The sequence below is a fragment of the Lampetra fluviatilis genome, chromosome 55 (genome assembly GCF_964198595.1).
Source record: "Lampetra fluviatilis chromosome 55, kcLamFluv1.1, whole genome shotgun sequence".
Classification (NCBI taxonomy): Eukaryota; Metazoa; Chordata; class Hyperoartia; order Petromyzontiformes; family Petromyzontidae; genus Lampetra; species Lampetra fluviatilis.
In genome coordinates, this window is record NC_136329.1 from 7,700,658 (window position 1) to 7,713,645 (window position 12,988).

The following is a 12,988-nucleotide window of genomic DNA, read 5'->3' on the forward strand; positions in this document are numbered from 1 at the left end:
GGCGGCGCTGCTTTGAGATCAGCTGCTAATGAATCACTCGACAGACTAAACCCGCTTTATCATTCTTGCTCTTCGATTTGCACTGGTTGCACCATACAGGACCCACCATTGTGACCTCTGCTTCAAATCCAATCTCTCATCGCTTGATGCAAGAGGACATCTACACTGGGTCCTGTCCATCCATAAAATCATCATTGACAAATCTGCACTATACTAAGCTACCATTGGAACCTCCTTTGCCAGTCGCAAAATATGATAATTGTTTTTTTACCCTTTTAACTGGCAAAAAAGGTGTCAGTTTTGTTGCCAGATAAAAGGGTAAAAAAAACTATTATCATATTTTGCGACTGGCAAAAGATTCCAATGGTGTAAATGCTTACCCCGAGCTCTCATACTCTGATGGTGCATTGTCTTTGAGTTGTGCGCCTTTTGGCGTCATCTGGTCCAACACCATGTGAGACTAGGCTTTAAGAAAAGCTGCCTCGGGTGTGGACCAATCAATTTCAAAGACAGTGCATACATTATCAGAGTTGTGTTTTTTGTTCGCATTCCAACCGCAGGTATTGTGGTCAATGCAAACTTGACTCCTTGTAAAAAAGGTGTCAGTTTTGTTGCCAGATAAAAGGGTAAAAAAACAATTATTATACTAAGCTAATTTATTATCACAATTGTAAAAGCCAAGAGACCGAACACGTCCGTCTGACTGCCTATGAACTATCCCTAGAACAAGAACTGGAATGGGTGACAAAGCCTTTGCCTTTTGCAGCAACGGTAACCTTTTGGAACAACAACCCAGTTTTTGATTCCTTTGCATCGTGACTATTCCTTCAAAATATATTCTCAAGCAGAAGATTAGTGCTGGATGCAGCCACATTTGCGAATGCGATCTGTAATTTTGATCATTGTCCCCCCCCCCGTGCAGCGATGGCCTAATTTTGACGTGCAATTCTATTGAGGGTCTACTGCACGTTATCTTGTTGTGGTCTGCCACCGTTGTTGTTGTTGTTGTTGTTGTTATTTTGCTGCCTTGCCCAAGCTTGCCTTTAGTGTTGAAAAATCGGAGTTGTATAGAGTAAGATTCTTGATTATCTGCACGGATAATTCAAAATTGCTGATAATCCAAAAATATAGCCTCCTTCTGCGGATCTGCATGCCACCCAAAATGAAGCACAACTGACGATTTCGATTGTTAGTCTTTCGAATGAGAACGAATCCGATCGATGCGCAAACTCGGTGATAATCCCTCGCTCCCGCCCAGCAGAAGACTCGGCCCACTGAGTGGATGACAGAGCCACGCCCAATCAACATCAATCAAACTCTGCCACCCACTGTTGTAAATATATGGCAACTACTGCACTGTAGTGGCGAACGCGTGGATTTCAGATGAGCCGGAGGAACAAAATTTTGGCTTGAGAAAATCCACGAGTTACTGCGTTTACGTCAAAATCGTAGGTGCGCGGTTAATCCGCAAATCGGATAAACCGCACGCGCGGATAATCGAGAGTCTCCTGAATTTAATTTGTATTTAGTAACTTGATTACCTTTTTCTATATTTTGCACTCCTATCGTTTTTTTTTGCTTTTGCATCGTTTGCTGTTGCAACTCGCTGACCCACCCCGACCTGGACATCGGTGACAAAAGATCTTCACAGCTCCATCGGATTCCTCCAAGTCGACATAGAGACTCCGATTGATTCTGAATGTGACGCCTATATGTTGTCCACAGTCACGTAGGCGATCGAATCGACCGAATCCGTCATGGACACAGTGACGCTGACTCCCAGCGTCTCGCATCTAATCTTGGACACGGTGCCCGCGTAATTTGTGGCATAATTATCGGACAGGTGGCTTCGCGGCCTGGTCATTTCGTTGAAGGTGATTTGGCCGATGTGGGGGAGGCCCTCGAAGTTCTCGACGGACACGGCGTACTTCCTCGGCATGTAATACAGGGGATTCCTGAACATCAGCACGACGTACTCGTCCGTGCCGCTGAAGCGAAGACCCAGAAGTCCGTGGCATCCCATCAACTGAACCTTGCTCTTGCAAAATCCGAACAGGATTTGTTTCCCGCACTCGACTGCCAATTGGGGAACATGTTCGGCGCGACCGGTTTTCATGAAGGTCCTAGTATGGATGGGGTTGTGGGGGGGGCGGTCACAAAGAAAATTTACGGTCGAAAACTCATTCATCCATCCAATCTCAGCAAAATGTAATTCCTCTTTAGCTTTTTTGCAAGGCTCGTCCAGCCTCGACTTCCCAAGGCGCCTGTGATCGTGTTGCCTCTACGCGAGTTTGGCGGAACGTTTCGACACGTCGGGAGGCTTTTGCGAACGATTTTGTATCCACGCGAAAGGCTTTCCTTGGGTTAGATCGCGTAAATATGAGTTTGTCGTCGAATCATTGGGTTCACCCGGAGCCGCCAGTGGCCCGTGGGGCCTTGCACTGAGGACCACTAGAAAGGCAAATCAACGTCTCACAACAGTGCAAATGCATTACTTTAAGACACAGTAGAATACAGGGTCATTGGAATAGCTTTACGCAACTGTTAAAACTGTGAACATTTTGTTATCTTACCAGGTAAGGGTCCATTGAGCTATTTTGCTCTTTTTCAGAAGCGACCAGGCTATCACAAATGATGACTCAACAAAGGGGGCTTCTCATTTTTGGAAATCTTAGAGTAGCCAAACACTCCAAACACGTGAGGTTGATTCTAAATGTGGATGGAAAAACCAGAGGACCCGTAAAACAATCCACACGACCACAGGGAGAGAGAGAGAGACACGCAAACTCCAAATATGCAGGCTGATCAAACCCACCACCTCCTGCATACCAGGCAATATAGTTAACATCTCGCCACCATACTTAAAACTCAAGTACGATACTTACAATGGGGATTCCAGTTTGTACTTCGAGTTATTTTTTACTTGGACAACGACTCTTCTCTCCGATTCTTCAAGCATATTCCACATCTTATTAATGTCTTCCATTTCCACGGCGTCTATACAACCAGAGACAGACGGACGCGCGCTCGCGCACGACGTTAATGAGGCGGTGTGGAGACGATTGCGATCGACGCACAAGACTCTCCAGACGACGAGTCCTCCATCGTGATGTCGCCAGCGAATTGAGGAACCTACAACATTCGATTTGAGGATGCGTCGATTCACGACCAACGTTGTCTCGGAGGGAAAATTTAAACGAAAAGAACGCGGCTAGTTTGGGCATGGCGTAGTGTATAATAGAGTAATGTATAGTGTAGTGTATAATAGTGTATTATATAGTGTAGTGTATAATAGTGTATTATATAGTGTAGTGTATAATAGTGTGTAGTGTATAATAGTGTAGTCTATAGTGTAGTGTATAGCGTCGTGTTTAAGTGTAGTGAATAGTTGTATATAGTGCAGTGCAAGGCCGTGGCCATGGAGTCAACATTGGGGGGGACCAAATCTTCCAGGGGGTCTGGGGTCCCCCCCCCCTCTCCACAAAAAAATATTTAAATTTGAAAACTCATTTCCTGCCTAAAATATAATAAAATTCACTAACACATGGGATGGACTTTTTATTTATGTTTTACAATGATGTCTAATAGTGGATTGTATTACATTGCTGGTTTTTTTACCTTTTATTGTTTAATTGTATGTAATGGCAGAGATATAAAGTACAACCATAACCACAATCATATAAACAGAAATCTATGCATTGTCCAGATATTGTGGCCAAGGTTTAGCAAATTGTTGTTTTTATTTCCAAAGCATCGCAATTATTTAATATATATATTTTTATAGCATTATATTGGAGGGGGGGGCATTTTGAGCAGATTTGATTATTGGGGGGGGATGTGTGTTCCCCAATATATATTATAATTACGGCCTTGGTGCAGTGTATAGTAGTGTATAGTGTAATGTATAGCGGAGTGTATAATAGTGCAGTGTGTAGTGTAGTGTATAGCGTCGTGTATAAGTGTAATGTATAGTAGTATATAGTGCACTGTATAGTAGTGTATAGTGTAGTGTATAGCGGAATGTATAATAGTGTAGTGTATAGTGTAGTGTATAGTAGTGCATAGTTTAGTGTATAACGGGGTGTATAATAGTGTAGTGTATAGTGTAGTGTATAGTGTAGTGTATAGTGTAGTGTATAGTAGTGCATAGTCTAGTGCAGGGGTCGGCAACCTACGGCTCCGGAGCCGCATGCGGCTCTTTACGGGCTGCTTCTTGACAATATGTACGTATGTACAGTATGTACTCAGATGCATTGCGGCTCTTGAAATACTGAATTTTGTACCGAATTGGAAAGAAATGGCTCTGCTTGTTATTTTGGTTGCCGACCCCTGGTCTAGTGTATAACGGGGTGTATAATAGTGTAGTGTATAGTGTAGTGTATAGTGTAGTGTATAGTAGTGCATAGTCTAGTGTATAACGGGTGTATAATAGTGAAGTGTATAGTGTAGTTCATCATCACAATCCATGGGCAGATAGCCGCCTAGTAGTAGTAGGAGCTGTCCACTGCTACATTTTGTCACTTTCCTCTTCTGTCTCGTACCAATATGGCTCAAGGCGTGGCACATGATAGTCGTGTATTGTGCAGTGTAGTGTATCGATCAATCAAATCAAAGTTTATTGATCGCGTACGCAGCTAAGCTTGATGTTACAGCGGGTGTAGCAAAATGCCTAGACGCGGCAACCAAGTCAATCCTTCTGCAGCCAATGCAGTTTGAGCGCCAACATCTCATCTCTGTCAGTCGTGTTCAATGTCCAAGTCTCTCAGGCATGCAACGCTGTGCTCAACACGCATGCCCTTAATGTGTTCAGATTGGTCGTGTAGCCGATTTGCTTGCTTCTGTAGTGGTTTAACGCGCGCCAAGGGGGGTAATTGTCCACACGTGCGGGTTGGGAACAGTGGTGTCCAATCGGGACATGCTGCTGTTGCTGGGGGCCAACGAGTGAGTCGGAGATGGCCCATTGGGCAATTATGATGCAGGGCAGTGATTGGCCGGTTGTTGTTGTTGAGTACAAGGTGGCGCCTCCAAGTCTGGGAATGGAGACAGGTGGCAGCGGGGGCCGGGGGCGCAGGGCGTTAGGGTGGACGCCAACTAATTAATTGGGAATTAATGAGGAGGGGGATAAATAAGGGAGCGTCAGAGAAAGACGGGGAGTTGTGCTGGGAGCTGGACGCAGTCGGTCGAGGCAGAAGAAGAAGAAGCATAGAGTAGCAGTGGAGTAGAAGAAGCATATAGTAGCAGTGGAGAGGAAGAAGAAGTGTAGGGAAGTAGTGGAGTGGAAGAAGACGTATAGGGAAGCAGTAGAGACGGAAAAGCTGAACGGGAGAGATAGTCGGAGTGAGACGGAAAAGCCGAGAAAGAGCGACGGCTGGAGTGGGACGGGGAAGCAGAGAAGGGAGTCGGGAGAGACGGAGAGAGAGAGAGAGAGAGGGAGGAACGGAGCGAGCGAGGCCGGCGGGGCGCGGCGAGCGAGCGGAGGACGCGTTAAAGGATGGCAGAAAAATGTTCTGTGTTGGACAAATAAAGTGACGACAGAAAATAAGGAAGTTGTCCACGTAAATTTCAGCACTACACTTCTACCAGACGCGATGAAATCCGGCCATTACTCATTTTGCCCTTTCGATCCTCGCCCCTATGTCTTATGTCACCAGTCTGTGACCTACTGATCTTGAACGACGAGTCCACGCCCCTCGTCAACTCTCGTATTGTTGCAACACTACGTTCCTACTCGGGGGGCGGGGGGGGGGTGGTTCCGACCAAGGTCTTGGGCCGACTGCAGCTGGTGCAGAACGCGGCCGCCAGGATGCTCACGTGAACCCCATTCCGTGAGCACGTCATACCCCTGTAGTAAAATCTCTGCATTGGCTTCCAATTGAATGTAGGGTCCAATTTAAAGCGTTGCTGCTAACATACGAGAGCCTTGAATGGCCTTGCACCATTTTAAAATTCAACATCCGGTGTCACTCGCACACCCAGTCACGACCTCTACAATCCGCCAAACGTACATCGGCTCCACGTGCCGAGAACTTGACTCTGCACCTGGGGCTGACCGAGCCTCTGCATGCGGCCGCGCCAACAACTACGGAATGCCCCTTTGCCACCTGTGGTCAGACGGGCGCGGTCACTCAACCCTGTATAGATCTTCTTTAAAGGCCTGTTTCGCCCGGCCTACGCTTCCCATGCACGATGACCCCACGGACTCTGGACATTGCACCGTCTATATTTCCTAACTCCGCGCTTAAATCCTTGGACGGGTTGCGCCTTCCACGTCAGTAGACTTGTCAAGTGCACACATTTCTGTGCTACCCTCTGTAAATTCAATCTCTGCCGCTCATGTCTGATGGGTACACTGCGGATTAACTGCTCACCTGAGATTTTGCCGTAAATTATGAATTCGTAGATTTTTCCCGTAAGCCAGAATGAATCATCTAAAAACAGCGATGCATTGTTATTATTGTCAAATATTATTACAAGTCACGTGATTAAACAGAACAAATATGTTGCTCCAGTTGATTCGAAATCCACACGGTCGCCTCTACAGTACAGTAGTTGCCATATCTCTACAACAGTGGGTGGCGTAGTTTGATGGATGTTGATTGGCCGTGGCTCTGCTGCTGTCATCCACTTAGTGGGCTGAGTCTTCTGCTGGGTGGGTAGGCAGGGAAGTGGTATCATCACTGAGCACGCGCATCGATCGATCGGTCGATCGTTAGGATTCCTTCTAAATCGAAAGAGTAACAATCAAAATCGTCAGTTGTGCTTCTTTCCGAGTGATGTATCCGATCGTTTATTTTGCGAGTTTTTGATTTGCAAAACTGTGCAATGGCAGAGAAACAGAAGCGTGTTGTTGTTGTTTTAAATTCAAATCAGAAACGTGATATAAATACGTACATTTTAAAACCCGTTTAAGTAAGTGCATGTGTCTTTGTATGGACTTCTGTAATATACCAATACATGCCTCACTACAAATTTTAGTTTTGTTCATTAGCAAACTCAATTTTTTTTCACATTGTCATAATTTATACCTACATTAGTGGTTTTTGGCATAGAGATCCGCGGAAAATTAATATTCTTGTGGGATTATCCGTCATTAGTGCGGATAATTGAGCGTCTGCCGTGTATCTTTTCTGCAAACACCAACAAATTAGCCCCCTCCCCCCTTGTTGTTGTTTTGTTTAGTTTGTTGCCCTTCCTCCACACCTGCGATTAACATGATTGGCTACGTACGGTGCAAAAGATGTTCAACATACCATACATATTACACTCTACACTACAATACACTATGCGATACACAACACAATAAACTGCAATACACTATACTATACACTAGACGACGGTGGGAAAGAACTTCAACATACATACTACTATACACTACTATACACTACACTATACACTACACTACTGTACACTACACTACTATACACTACTATACACTACACTATACACTACACTACTATACACTACACTATACACTACTATACACTACACTACTATACACTACTATACACTACTGTACACTACACTACTATACACTACACTACACACTATACACTACACTGCTATACACTACACTACTATACACTACACTATACACTACACTATACACTACACTATACACTACACTACTGTACACTACACTACTATACACTACTATACACTACACTATACACTACACTACTATACACTACACTATACACTACTATACACTACACTATACACTACTATACACTACACTACTATACACTACTATACACTACTGTACACTACACTACTATACATTACACTACACACTATACACTACACTGCTATACACTACACTACTATACACTACACACTATACACTACACTATACACTACACTACTATACACTACACTATACACTACTATACACTACACTATACACTATTATACACTACACTATACACTACTATACACTACACTACTATACACTACACTACTATACACGACACCACTATACACTACACTACTATACACTACACTATACACTACACCACTATACTGAATTGAAAACTAATTTCCTTAGAACTACTGCTGCTGCTTGTTCTTGTGTTTAGTTTGTTGTCCTTTCCCTGCACCTCCGATGAGCGTGGTTGGCTACGTATCGTGCAAAATAAGAAGTTCAAAACACAAACTATATGCTACACTATACACTACAACACATAGCAACATACACTACACTTTACGCTACACCACGATACTTAATTTAAAACTCATTTTGCTGATTGTTGTTGTTGTGTTTGTTTGTCCGCACCCCCCCGCCCCGCACCTCCGATAAGCGAGGTCGCCTACGTGGTGCGAAGGAAGAAGTTCAACACACGTACACTACACTATACACTACACTATACACTATACTATACACTATACTATACACTACACTATACTATACACTACACCATACACTACACAAAACACTACAATACACACTACACTACACACCACACTACACTATACACTACACTATACACTACACTATACACTACACAAAACACTACACTATACACTACACTATACACTACACTATACACTACACGCTACACTACACCACTACATCTTATTGAAAACTACAGTGAAGGAAAAAAGTATTTGATCCCCTGCTGATTGTGTACGTTTGCCCACTGACAAAGAAATGATCAGTCTATAATTATAATGGTAGGTTTATTTGAACAGTGAGAGACAGAATAACAACAAAAAAATCCAGAAAATCGCATGTCAAAAATGTTATAAATTGATTTACATTTTAATTAGGGAAATAAGTATATAACCCCCTCTCAGTCAGAAAGATTTCTGGCTCCCAGGTGTCTTTTATACAGGTAACGAGCTGAGATTAGGAGCACTCCCTTTAAGAGTGTGCTCCTAATCTCAGCTCGTTACCTGTATAAAAGACACCTGTTCACAGAAGCAATCAATCAATCAGATTCCAACTCTCCACCATGGCCAAGACCAAAGAGCTCTCAAAGGATGTCAGGGACAAGATTGTAGATCTACACATGGTTGGAATGGGCTACAAGACCATCGCCAAGCAGCTTGGTGAGAAGGTGACAACAGTTGGTGTGATTATTCGCAAATGGAAGAAGCACAAAAGAATTGTCAATCTCCCTAGGCCTGGGGCTCCATGCAAGATCTCACCTCGTGGAGTTGCAATGATCATGAGAACGGTGAGGAATCAGCCCAGAACTACACGGGAGGATCTTGTCAATGATCTCAAGGCAGCTGGGACCATAGTCACCAATAAAACAGTTGGTAACACACTACGCCATGAAGGACTGAAATCCTGCAGCGCCCGCAAGGTCCCCCTGCTCAAGAAAGCACATATACATGCCCGTCTGAAGTTTGCCAATGAACATTTGAATGATTCAGAGGACAACTGGGTGAAAGTGTTGTGGTCAGATGAGATCAAAATGGAGCTCTTTGGCATCAACTCAACTCGCCGTATTTGGAGGAGGAGGAATGCTGCCTATGACCCCAAGAACACCATCCCCACCGTCAAACATGGAGGTGGAAACATTATGTTTTGGGGGTGTTTTTCTGCTAAGGGGACAGGACAACTTCACCGCATCAAAGGGACGATGGACGGGGCCATGTACCGTCATATCTTGGGTGAGAACCTCCTTCCCTCAGCCAGGGCATTGAAAATTGGTTGTGTATGGGTATTCCAGCATGACAATGACCCAAAACACACGGCCAAGGCAACAAAGGAGTGGCTCAAGAAGAAGCACATTAAGGTCCTGGAGTGGCCTAGCCAGTCTCCAGACATTAATCCCATAGAAAATCTGTGGAGGGAGCTGAAGGTTCGAGTTGCCAAACGTCAGCATCGAAACCTTAATAACTTGGAGAAGATCTGCAAAGAGGAGTGGGACAAAATCCCTCCTGAGATGTGTGCAAACCTGGTGGCCAACTACAAGAAACGTCTGACCTCTGTGATTGCCAACAACGGTTTGCCACCAAGTACTAAGTCATGTTTTGCCGAGGGGTCAAATACTTATTTCCCTCATTAAAATGCATTTCAATTTATAACATTTTTGACATGCGTTTTTCTGGATTTTGTTGTTGGTATTCTGTCTCTCACTGTTCAAATAAACCTACCATTAAAATTATAGACTTATCATTTCTTTGTCAGTGGGCAAAACGTACAAAATCAGCAGGGGATCAAATACTTTTTTCCCTCACTGTACTTTCGCTGCCTGTTGTTGCGTGTTAGTTTGTCGGCGCTACCCCCCCCCCCCCCCCTGTGCGCCTACGCACGGCGGTGCGAGAGACGAAATTCAACCGGACAAATGTGAACGTGCACACTCATACCGGTTATCACCCTTTGCTGTCTCTCCCTCTTCTTTTCTCGCAACAAAGACTCCGCAGCGCCTCGAGCCCCGGCCTTCAAGGAGCAGTGGGCGATGGAGGAGGCCGTGTGCTCGGTGGCAGATGACGGGGAGCTCTGCATGCAGTTATGAGCTACCCGTCGGAGGCCGTAGGACTGCGAGAAGGGCTGCGTGCAGAACGAGAGAGAGCGAGAGAGAGAGCGAGAGAGTGAGAGAGCGAGAGAGTGAGCGAGAGAGTGAGCGAAAGAGTGAGCGAGAGACGAGAGAGTGAGCGAAAGAGTGAGCGAAAGAGAGAGCGAGAGAGTGAGCGAGAGAGTGAGGGGGGGGGGTACATAAAGCAAAGTTTTTAAAAAACGAAATGATGAACGAAGCAAAGTGCCGACTACACAGAGCACCTTCTTGTTTCCACTGATCGTAAAAAAAGAGGGAGAGAGGGCGAGAGAGGCAGAACATTGCGGGGGGGGGGGGGTTATGGGAAGGTTATTTTTTCTTATTCTTCCGAGAAATGGCCACAATTCCTTTACGGGGATGATGGGGGGCGGGGGGGTGTGTGCGTCATGCGTGGCCGAGTCCAAGGTCAGCGTCGGTTGTAACGCGGCCGTTAAAGGGTCCAGCCCAAGCCCCCGTGACTTTTGACGATGTCGATCAGCGTCCTGTCATCTTGAACCCCGTGCGTGGGCCGACCGAACGCGTCTATCGCGAGGTGCACAAGGTGGGGGGACTGCCAGCGGAGGGCCAATTGAGATTTTATTTATTTTTTATTTTCAAGGTGCGCAGCTCCAGTGGTGTTTCGCATCACTCACGGCGCGTCAAGGACGTGGCAGGTAACGACGAGGCTCTCAACGCGCTCCTACATGTTACAAATATCGTTGATTGTTACATTTTAAATCACAGTTCCTATGATCACCGTTACGTTGTTTTTTATGGCTTTATTTTGGTGATTTCGAAAACGTTTTGGTTAAGCCATGTTTGTTTGTTGTAGTACAGAGTTAGACTGATAACTTTAATCTAAATTGGCTTATGGTTGCTATTGTTTGACTTGCATCCCACTGGGATTTTTGCACACAGCGTTGAAATGCGGTGCTGTTTTCTGGAAGATTTTGCTGTTTTTTCCTGGATTTTTCTGTTGCGTGTAGCCAATTTAAGATGTTTCTTGTTCATGTTTTTTGTTTGTTGCGGTTGCACCCGAGTCAAGAGCCGAATGGCTCACAGGGCTATACCTAATAAATGAACTGAACAAACAAAATAATTAAGAAAATCTCGACTTAAAGCTTTCGTGACTGCAGGAATTCATATTATTGGGGCATTCGGTAAAGTCATATAGATAGGTTCAAATAGAACCGAGAATATAATTAAGGAATTCGTTTCGAAAAAACATATATAGCTTCAAATATCACCAGAGTGTACGCACGCAAGTACGCCTGCTGAACTTATTTCGCAAACGTAGGGAGCCGACCGCGCTAATAAAATTCATAATCAACGTTTTTGGGTTTAGATCGCGTTATTTATAAATGTGTCGTAACCCTCCACCACCCGACACGGCCAATCAGCAAAAAAGTGTCACGTTGACAAAAGACAAAATAATGCATTACTTTAGCCCACACAGTGTGTGTTGAAGAGTGAATCCACAACATTTACAATTCTTGAGTAGTACGACGTTTCGCTGGTAATTGCATCCAGCATCATCGGGCAATTCGCCAGAATGGTGAGGCTCTGCGCTTGCTTCCGTGGGTTCGATCCCGACCCCTGACGATGTCTGCTGCTGTAGATTTGGAGTTAGAGTTTCTCTTTCTCCCCGTGGAGATGTTAACTACCTCGCCTGGTATGCAAGAGGTCGTGGGTTCGATCCCGACCCTGACAATGCCTGCTGCTGTATATTTGGAGTTGACGTGTCTCTCTTTCTCCCCGTGGTCACGTGAATTTTTTATCCGGGCCCACCGGTTTTCCTCTCCACATTTTGAAGCAACGTCACACTTTAAAGGTTTTTGGTTGCTATAAATGTCCACGTCGCTTCTAATAAAAATAGCTACATTGCTCCGTGTGGCCTTACCTGGTATAATAAAATAGTTTAGTTTAAGTATGGGTCTCTTTGGGTCTCTGTGGGTTTTTTTGGGTCTTTGTGGGTCTTTATGGGTATTTATTGGTCTCTATGGATCTCTGTGGGTCTCTTTGGGTCTCTGTGGGTCTCTATGGGTCTCTATGGGTCTTTATTGGTCTCTATGGATCTCTGTGGGTCTCTATGGGTCTCTGTGGGTCTCTATGGGTCTCTGGGTCTCTATGGGTCTTTATGGATCTCTATGGGTCTCTGTGGGTCTCTGTGGGTCTCTTTGGGTCTCTGTGGGTTTTTTGGGTCTTTGTGGATCTTTATGGGTTTGTATGGGTCTTTATTGGTCTCTATGGATCTCTGTGGGTCTCTTTGGGTCTCTGTGGGTCTCTATGGGCCTCTATGGGTCTCTATGGGTCTTTATTGGTCTCTATGGATCTCTGTGGGTCTCTATGGGTCTCTGTGGGTCTCTGTGGGTCTCTGTGGGTTTTTTGGGTCTTTGTGGGTCTTTATGGGTTTTTATGGGTCTTTATTGGTCTCTATGGATCTCTGTGGGTCTCTGTGGGTCTCTATTGGCTTCTATGGGTCTCTATGGGTCTTTATTGGTCTC

General features: G+C 44.9%; 1 protein-coding gene across 1 annotated transcript; it reads right to left on the bottom strand.

Annotated features, from left to right (window-relative positions):
* Positions 1–387: 387 nt before the first annotated feature.
* LOC144949873 (uncharacterized) lies at positions 388–10,632 on the bottom strand. Its single transcript, XM_078879863.1, has 3 exons — positions 10,318–10,632; positions 2,886–2,997; positions 388–2,123 (listed from the first exon to the last, which is right to left on the bottom strand). Exons 1-3 carry the CDS (start codon positions 10,454–10,456, stop codon positions 1,709–1,711), a joined length of 666 nt encoding a protein of 221 aa, XP_078735989.1. The 5' UTR covers positions 10,457–10,632; the 3' UTR covers positions 388–1,708.
* Between the last annotated feature and the right edge of the window lie 2,356 nt (positions 10,633–12,988).

Excerpts from the sequence above, each read along its gene's own strand:
- LOC144949873 (XM_078879863.1), bottom strand. The coding sequence starts at position 10,456 with ATGCAGAGCTCCCCGTCATCTGCCACCGAGCACACGGCCTCCTCCATC. Across the intron at positions 2,998-10,317 it reads ACAGCAAAGGGTGATAACCG|ACGCCGTGGAAATGGAAGAC; the intron begins GTATGAGTGTGC and ends CTGGTTGTATAG. Across the intron at positions 2,124-2,885 it reads TACAAACTGGAATCCCCATT|GACCTTCATGAAAACCGGTC; the intron begins GTAAGTATCGTA and ends CATCCATACTAG.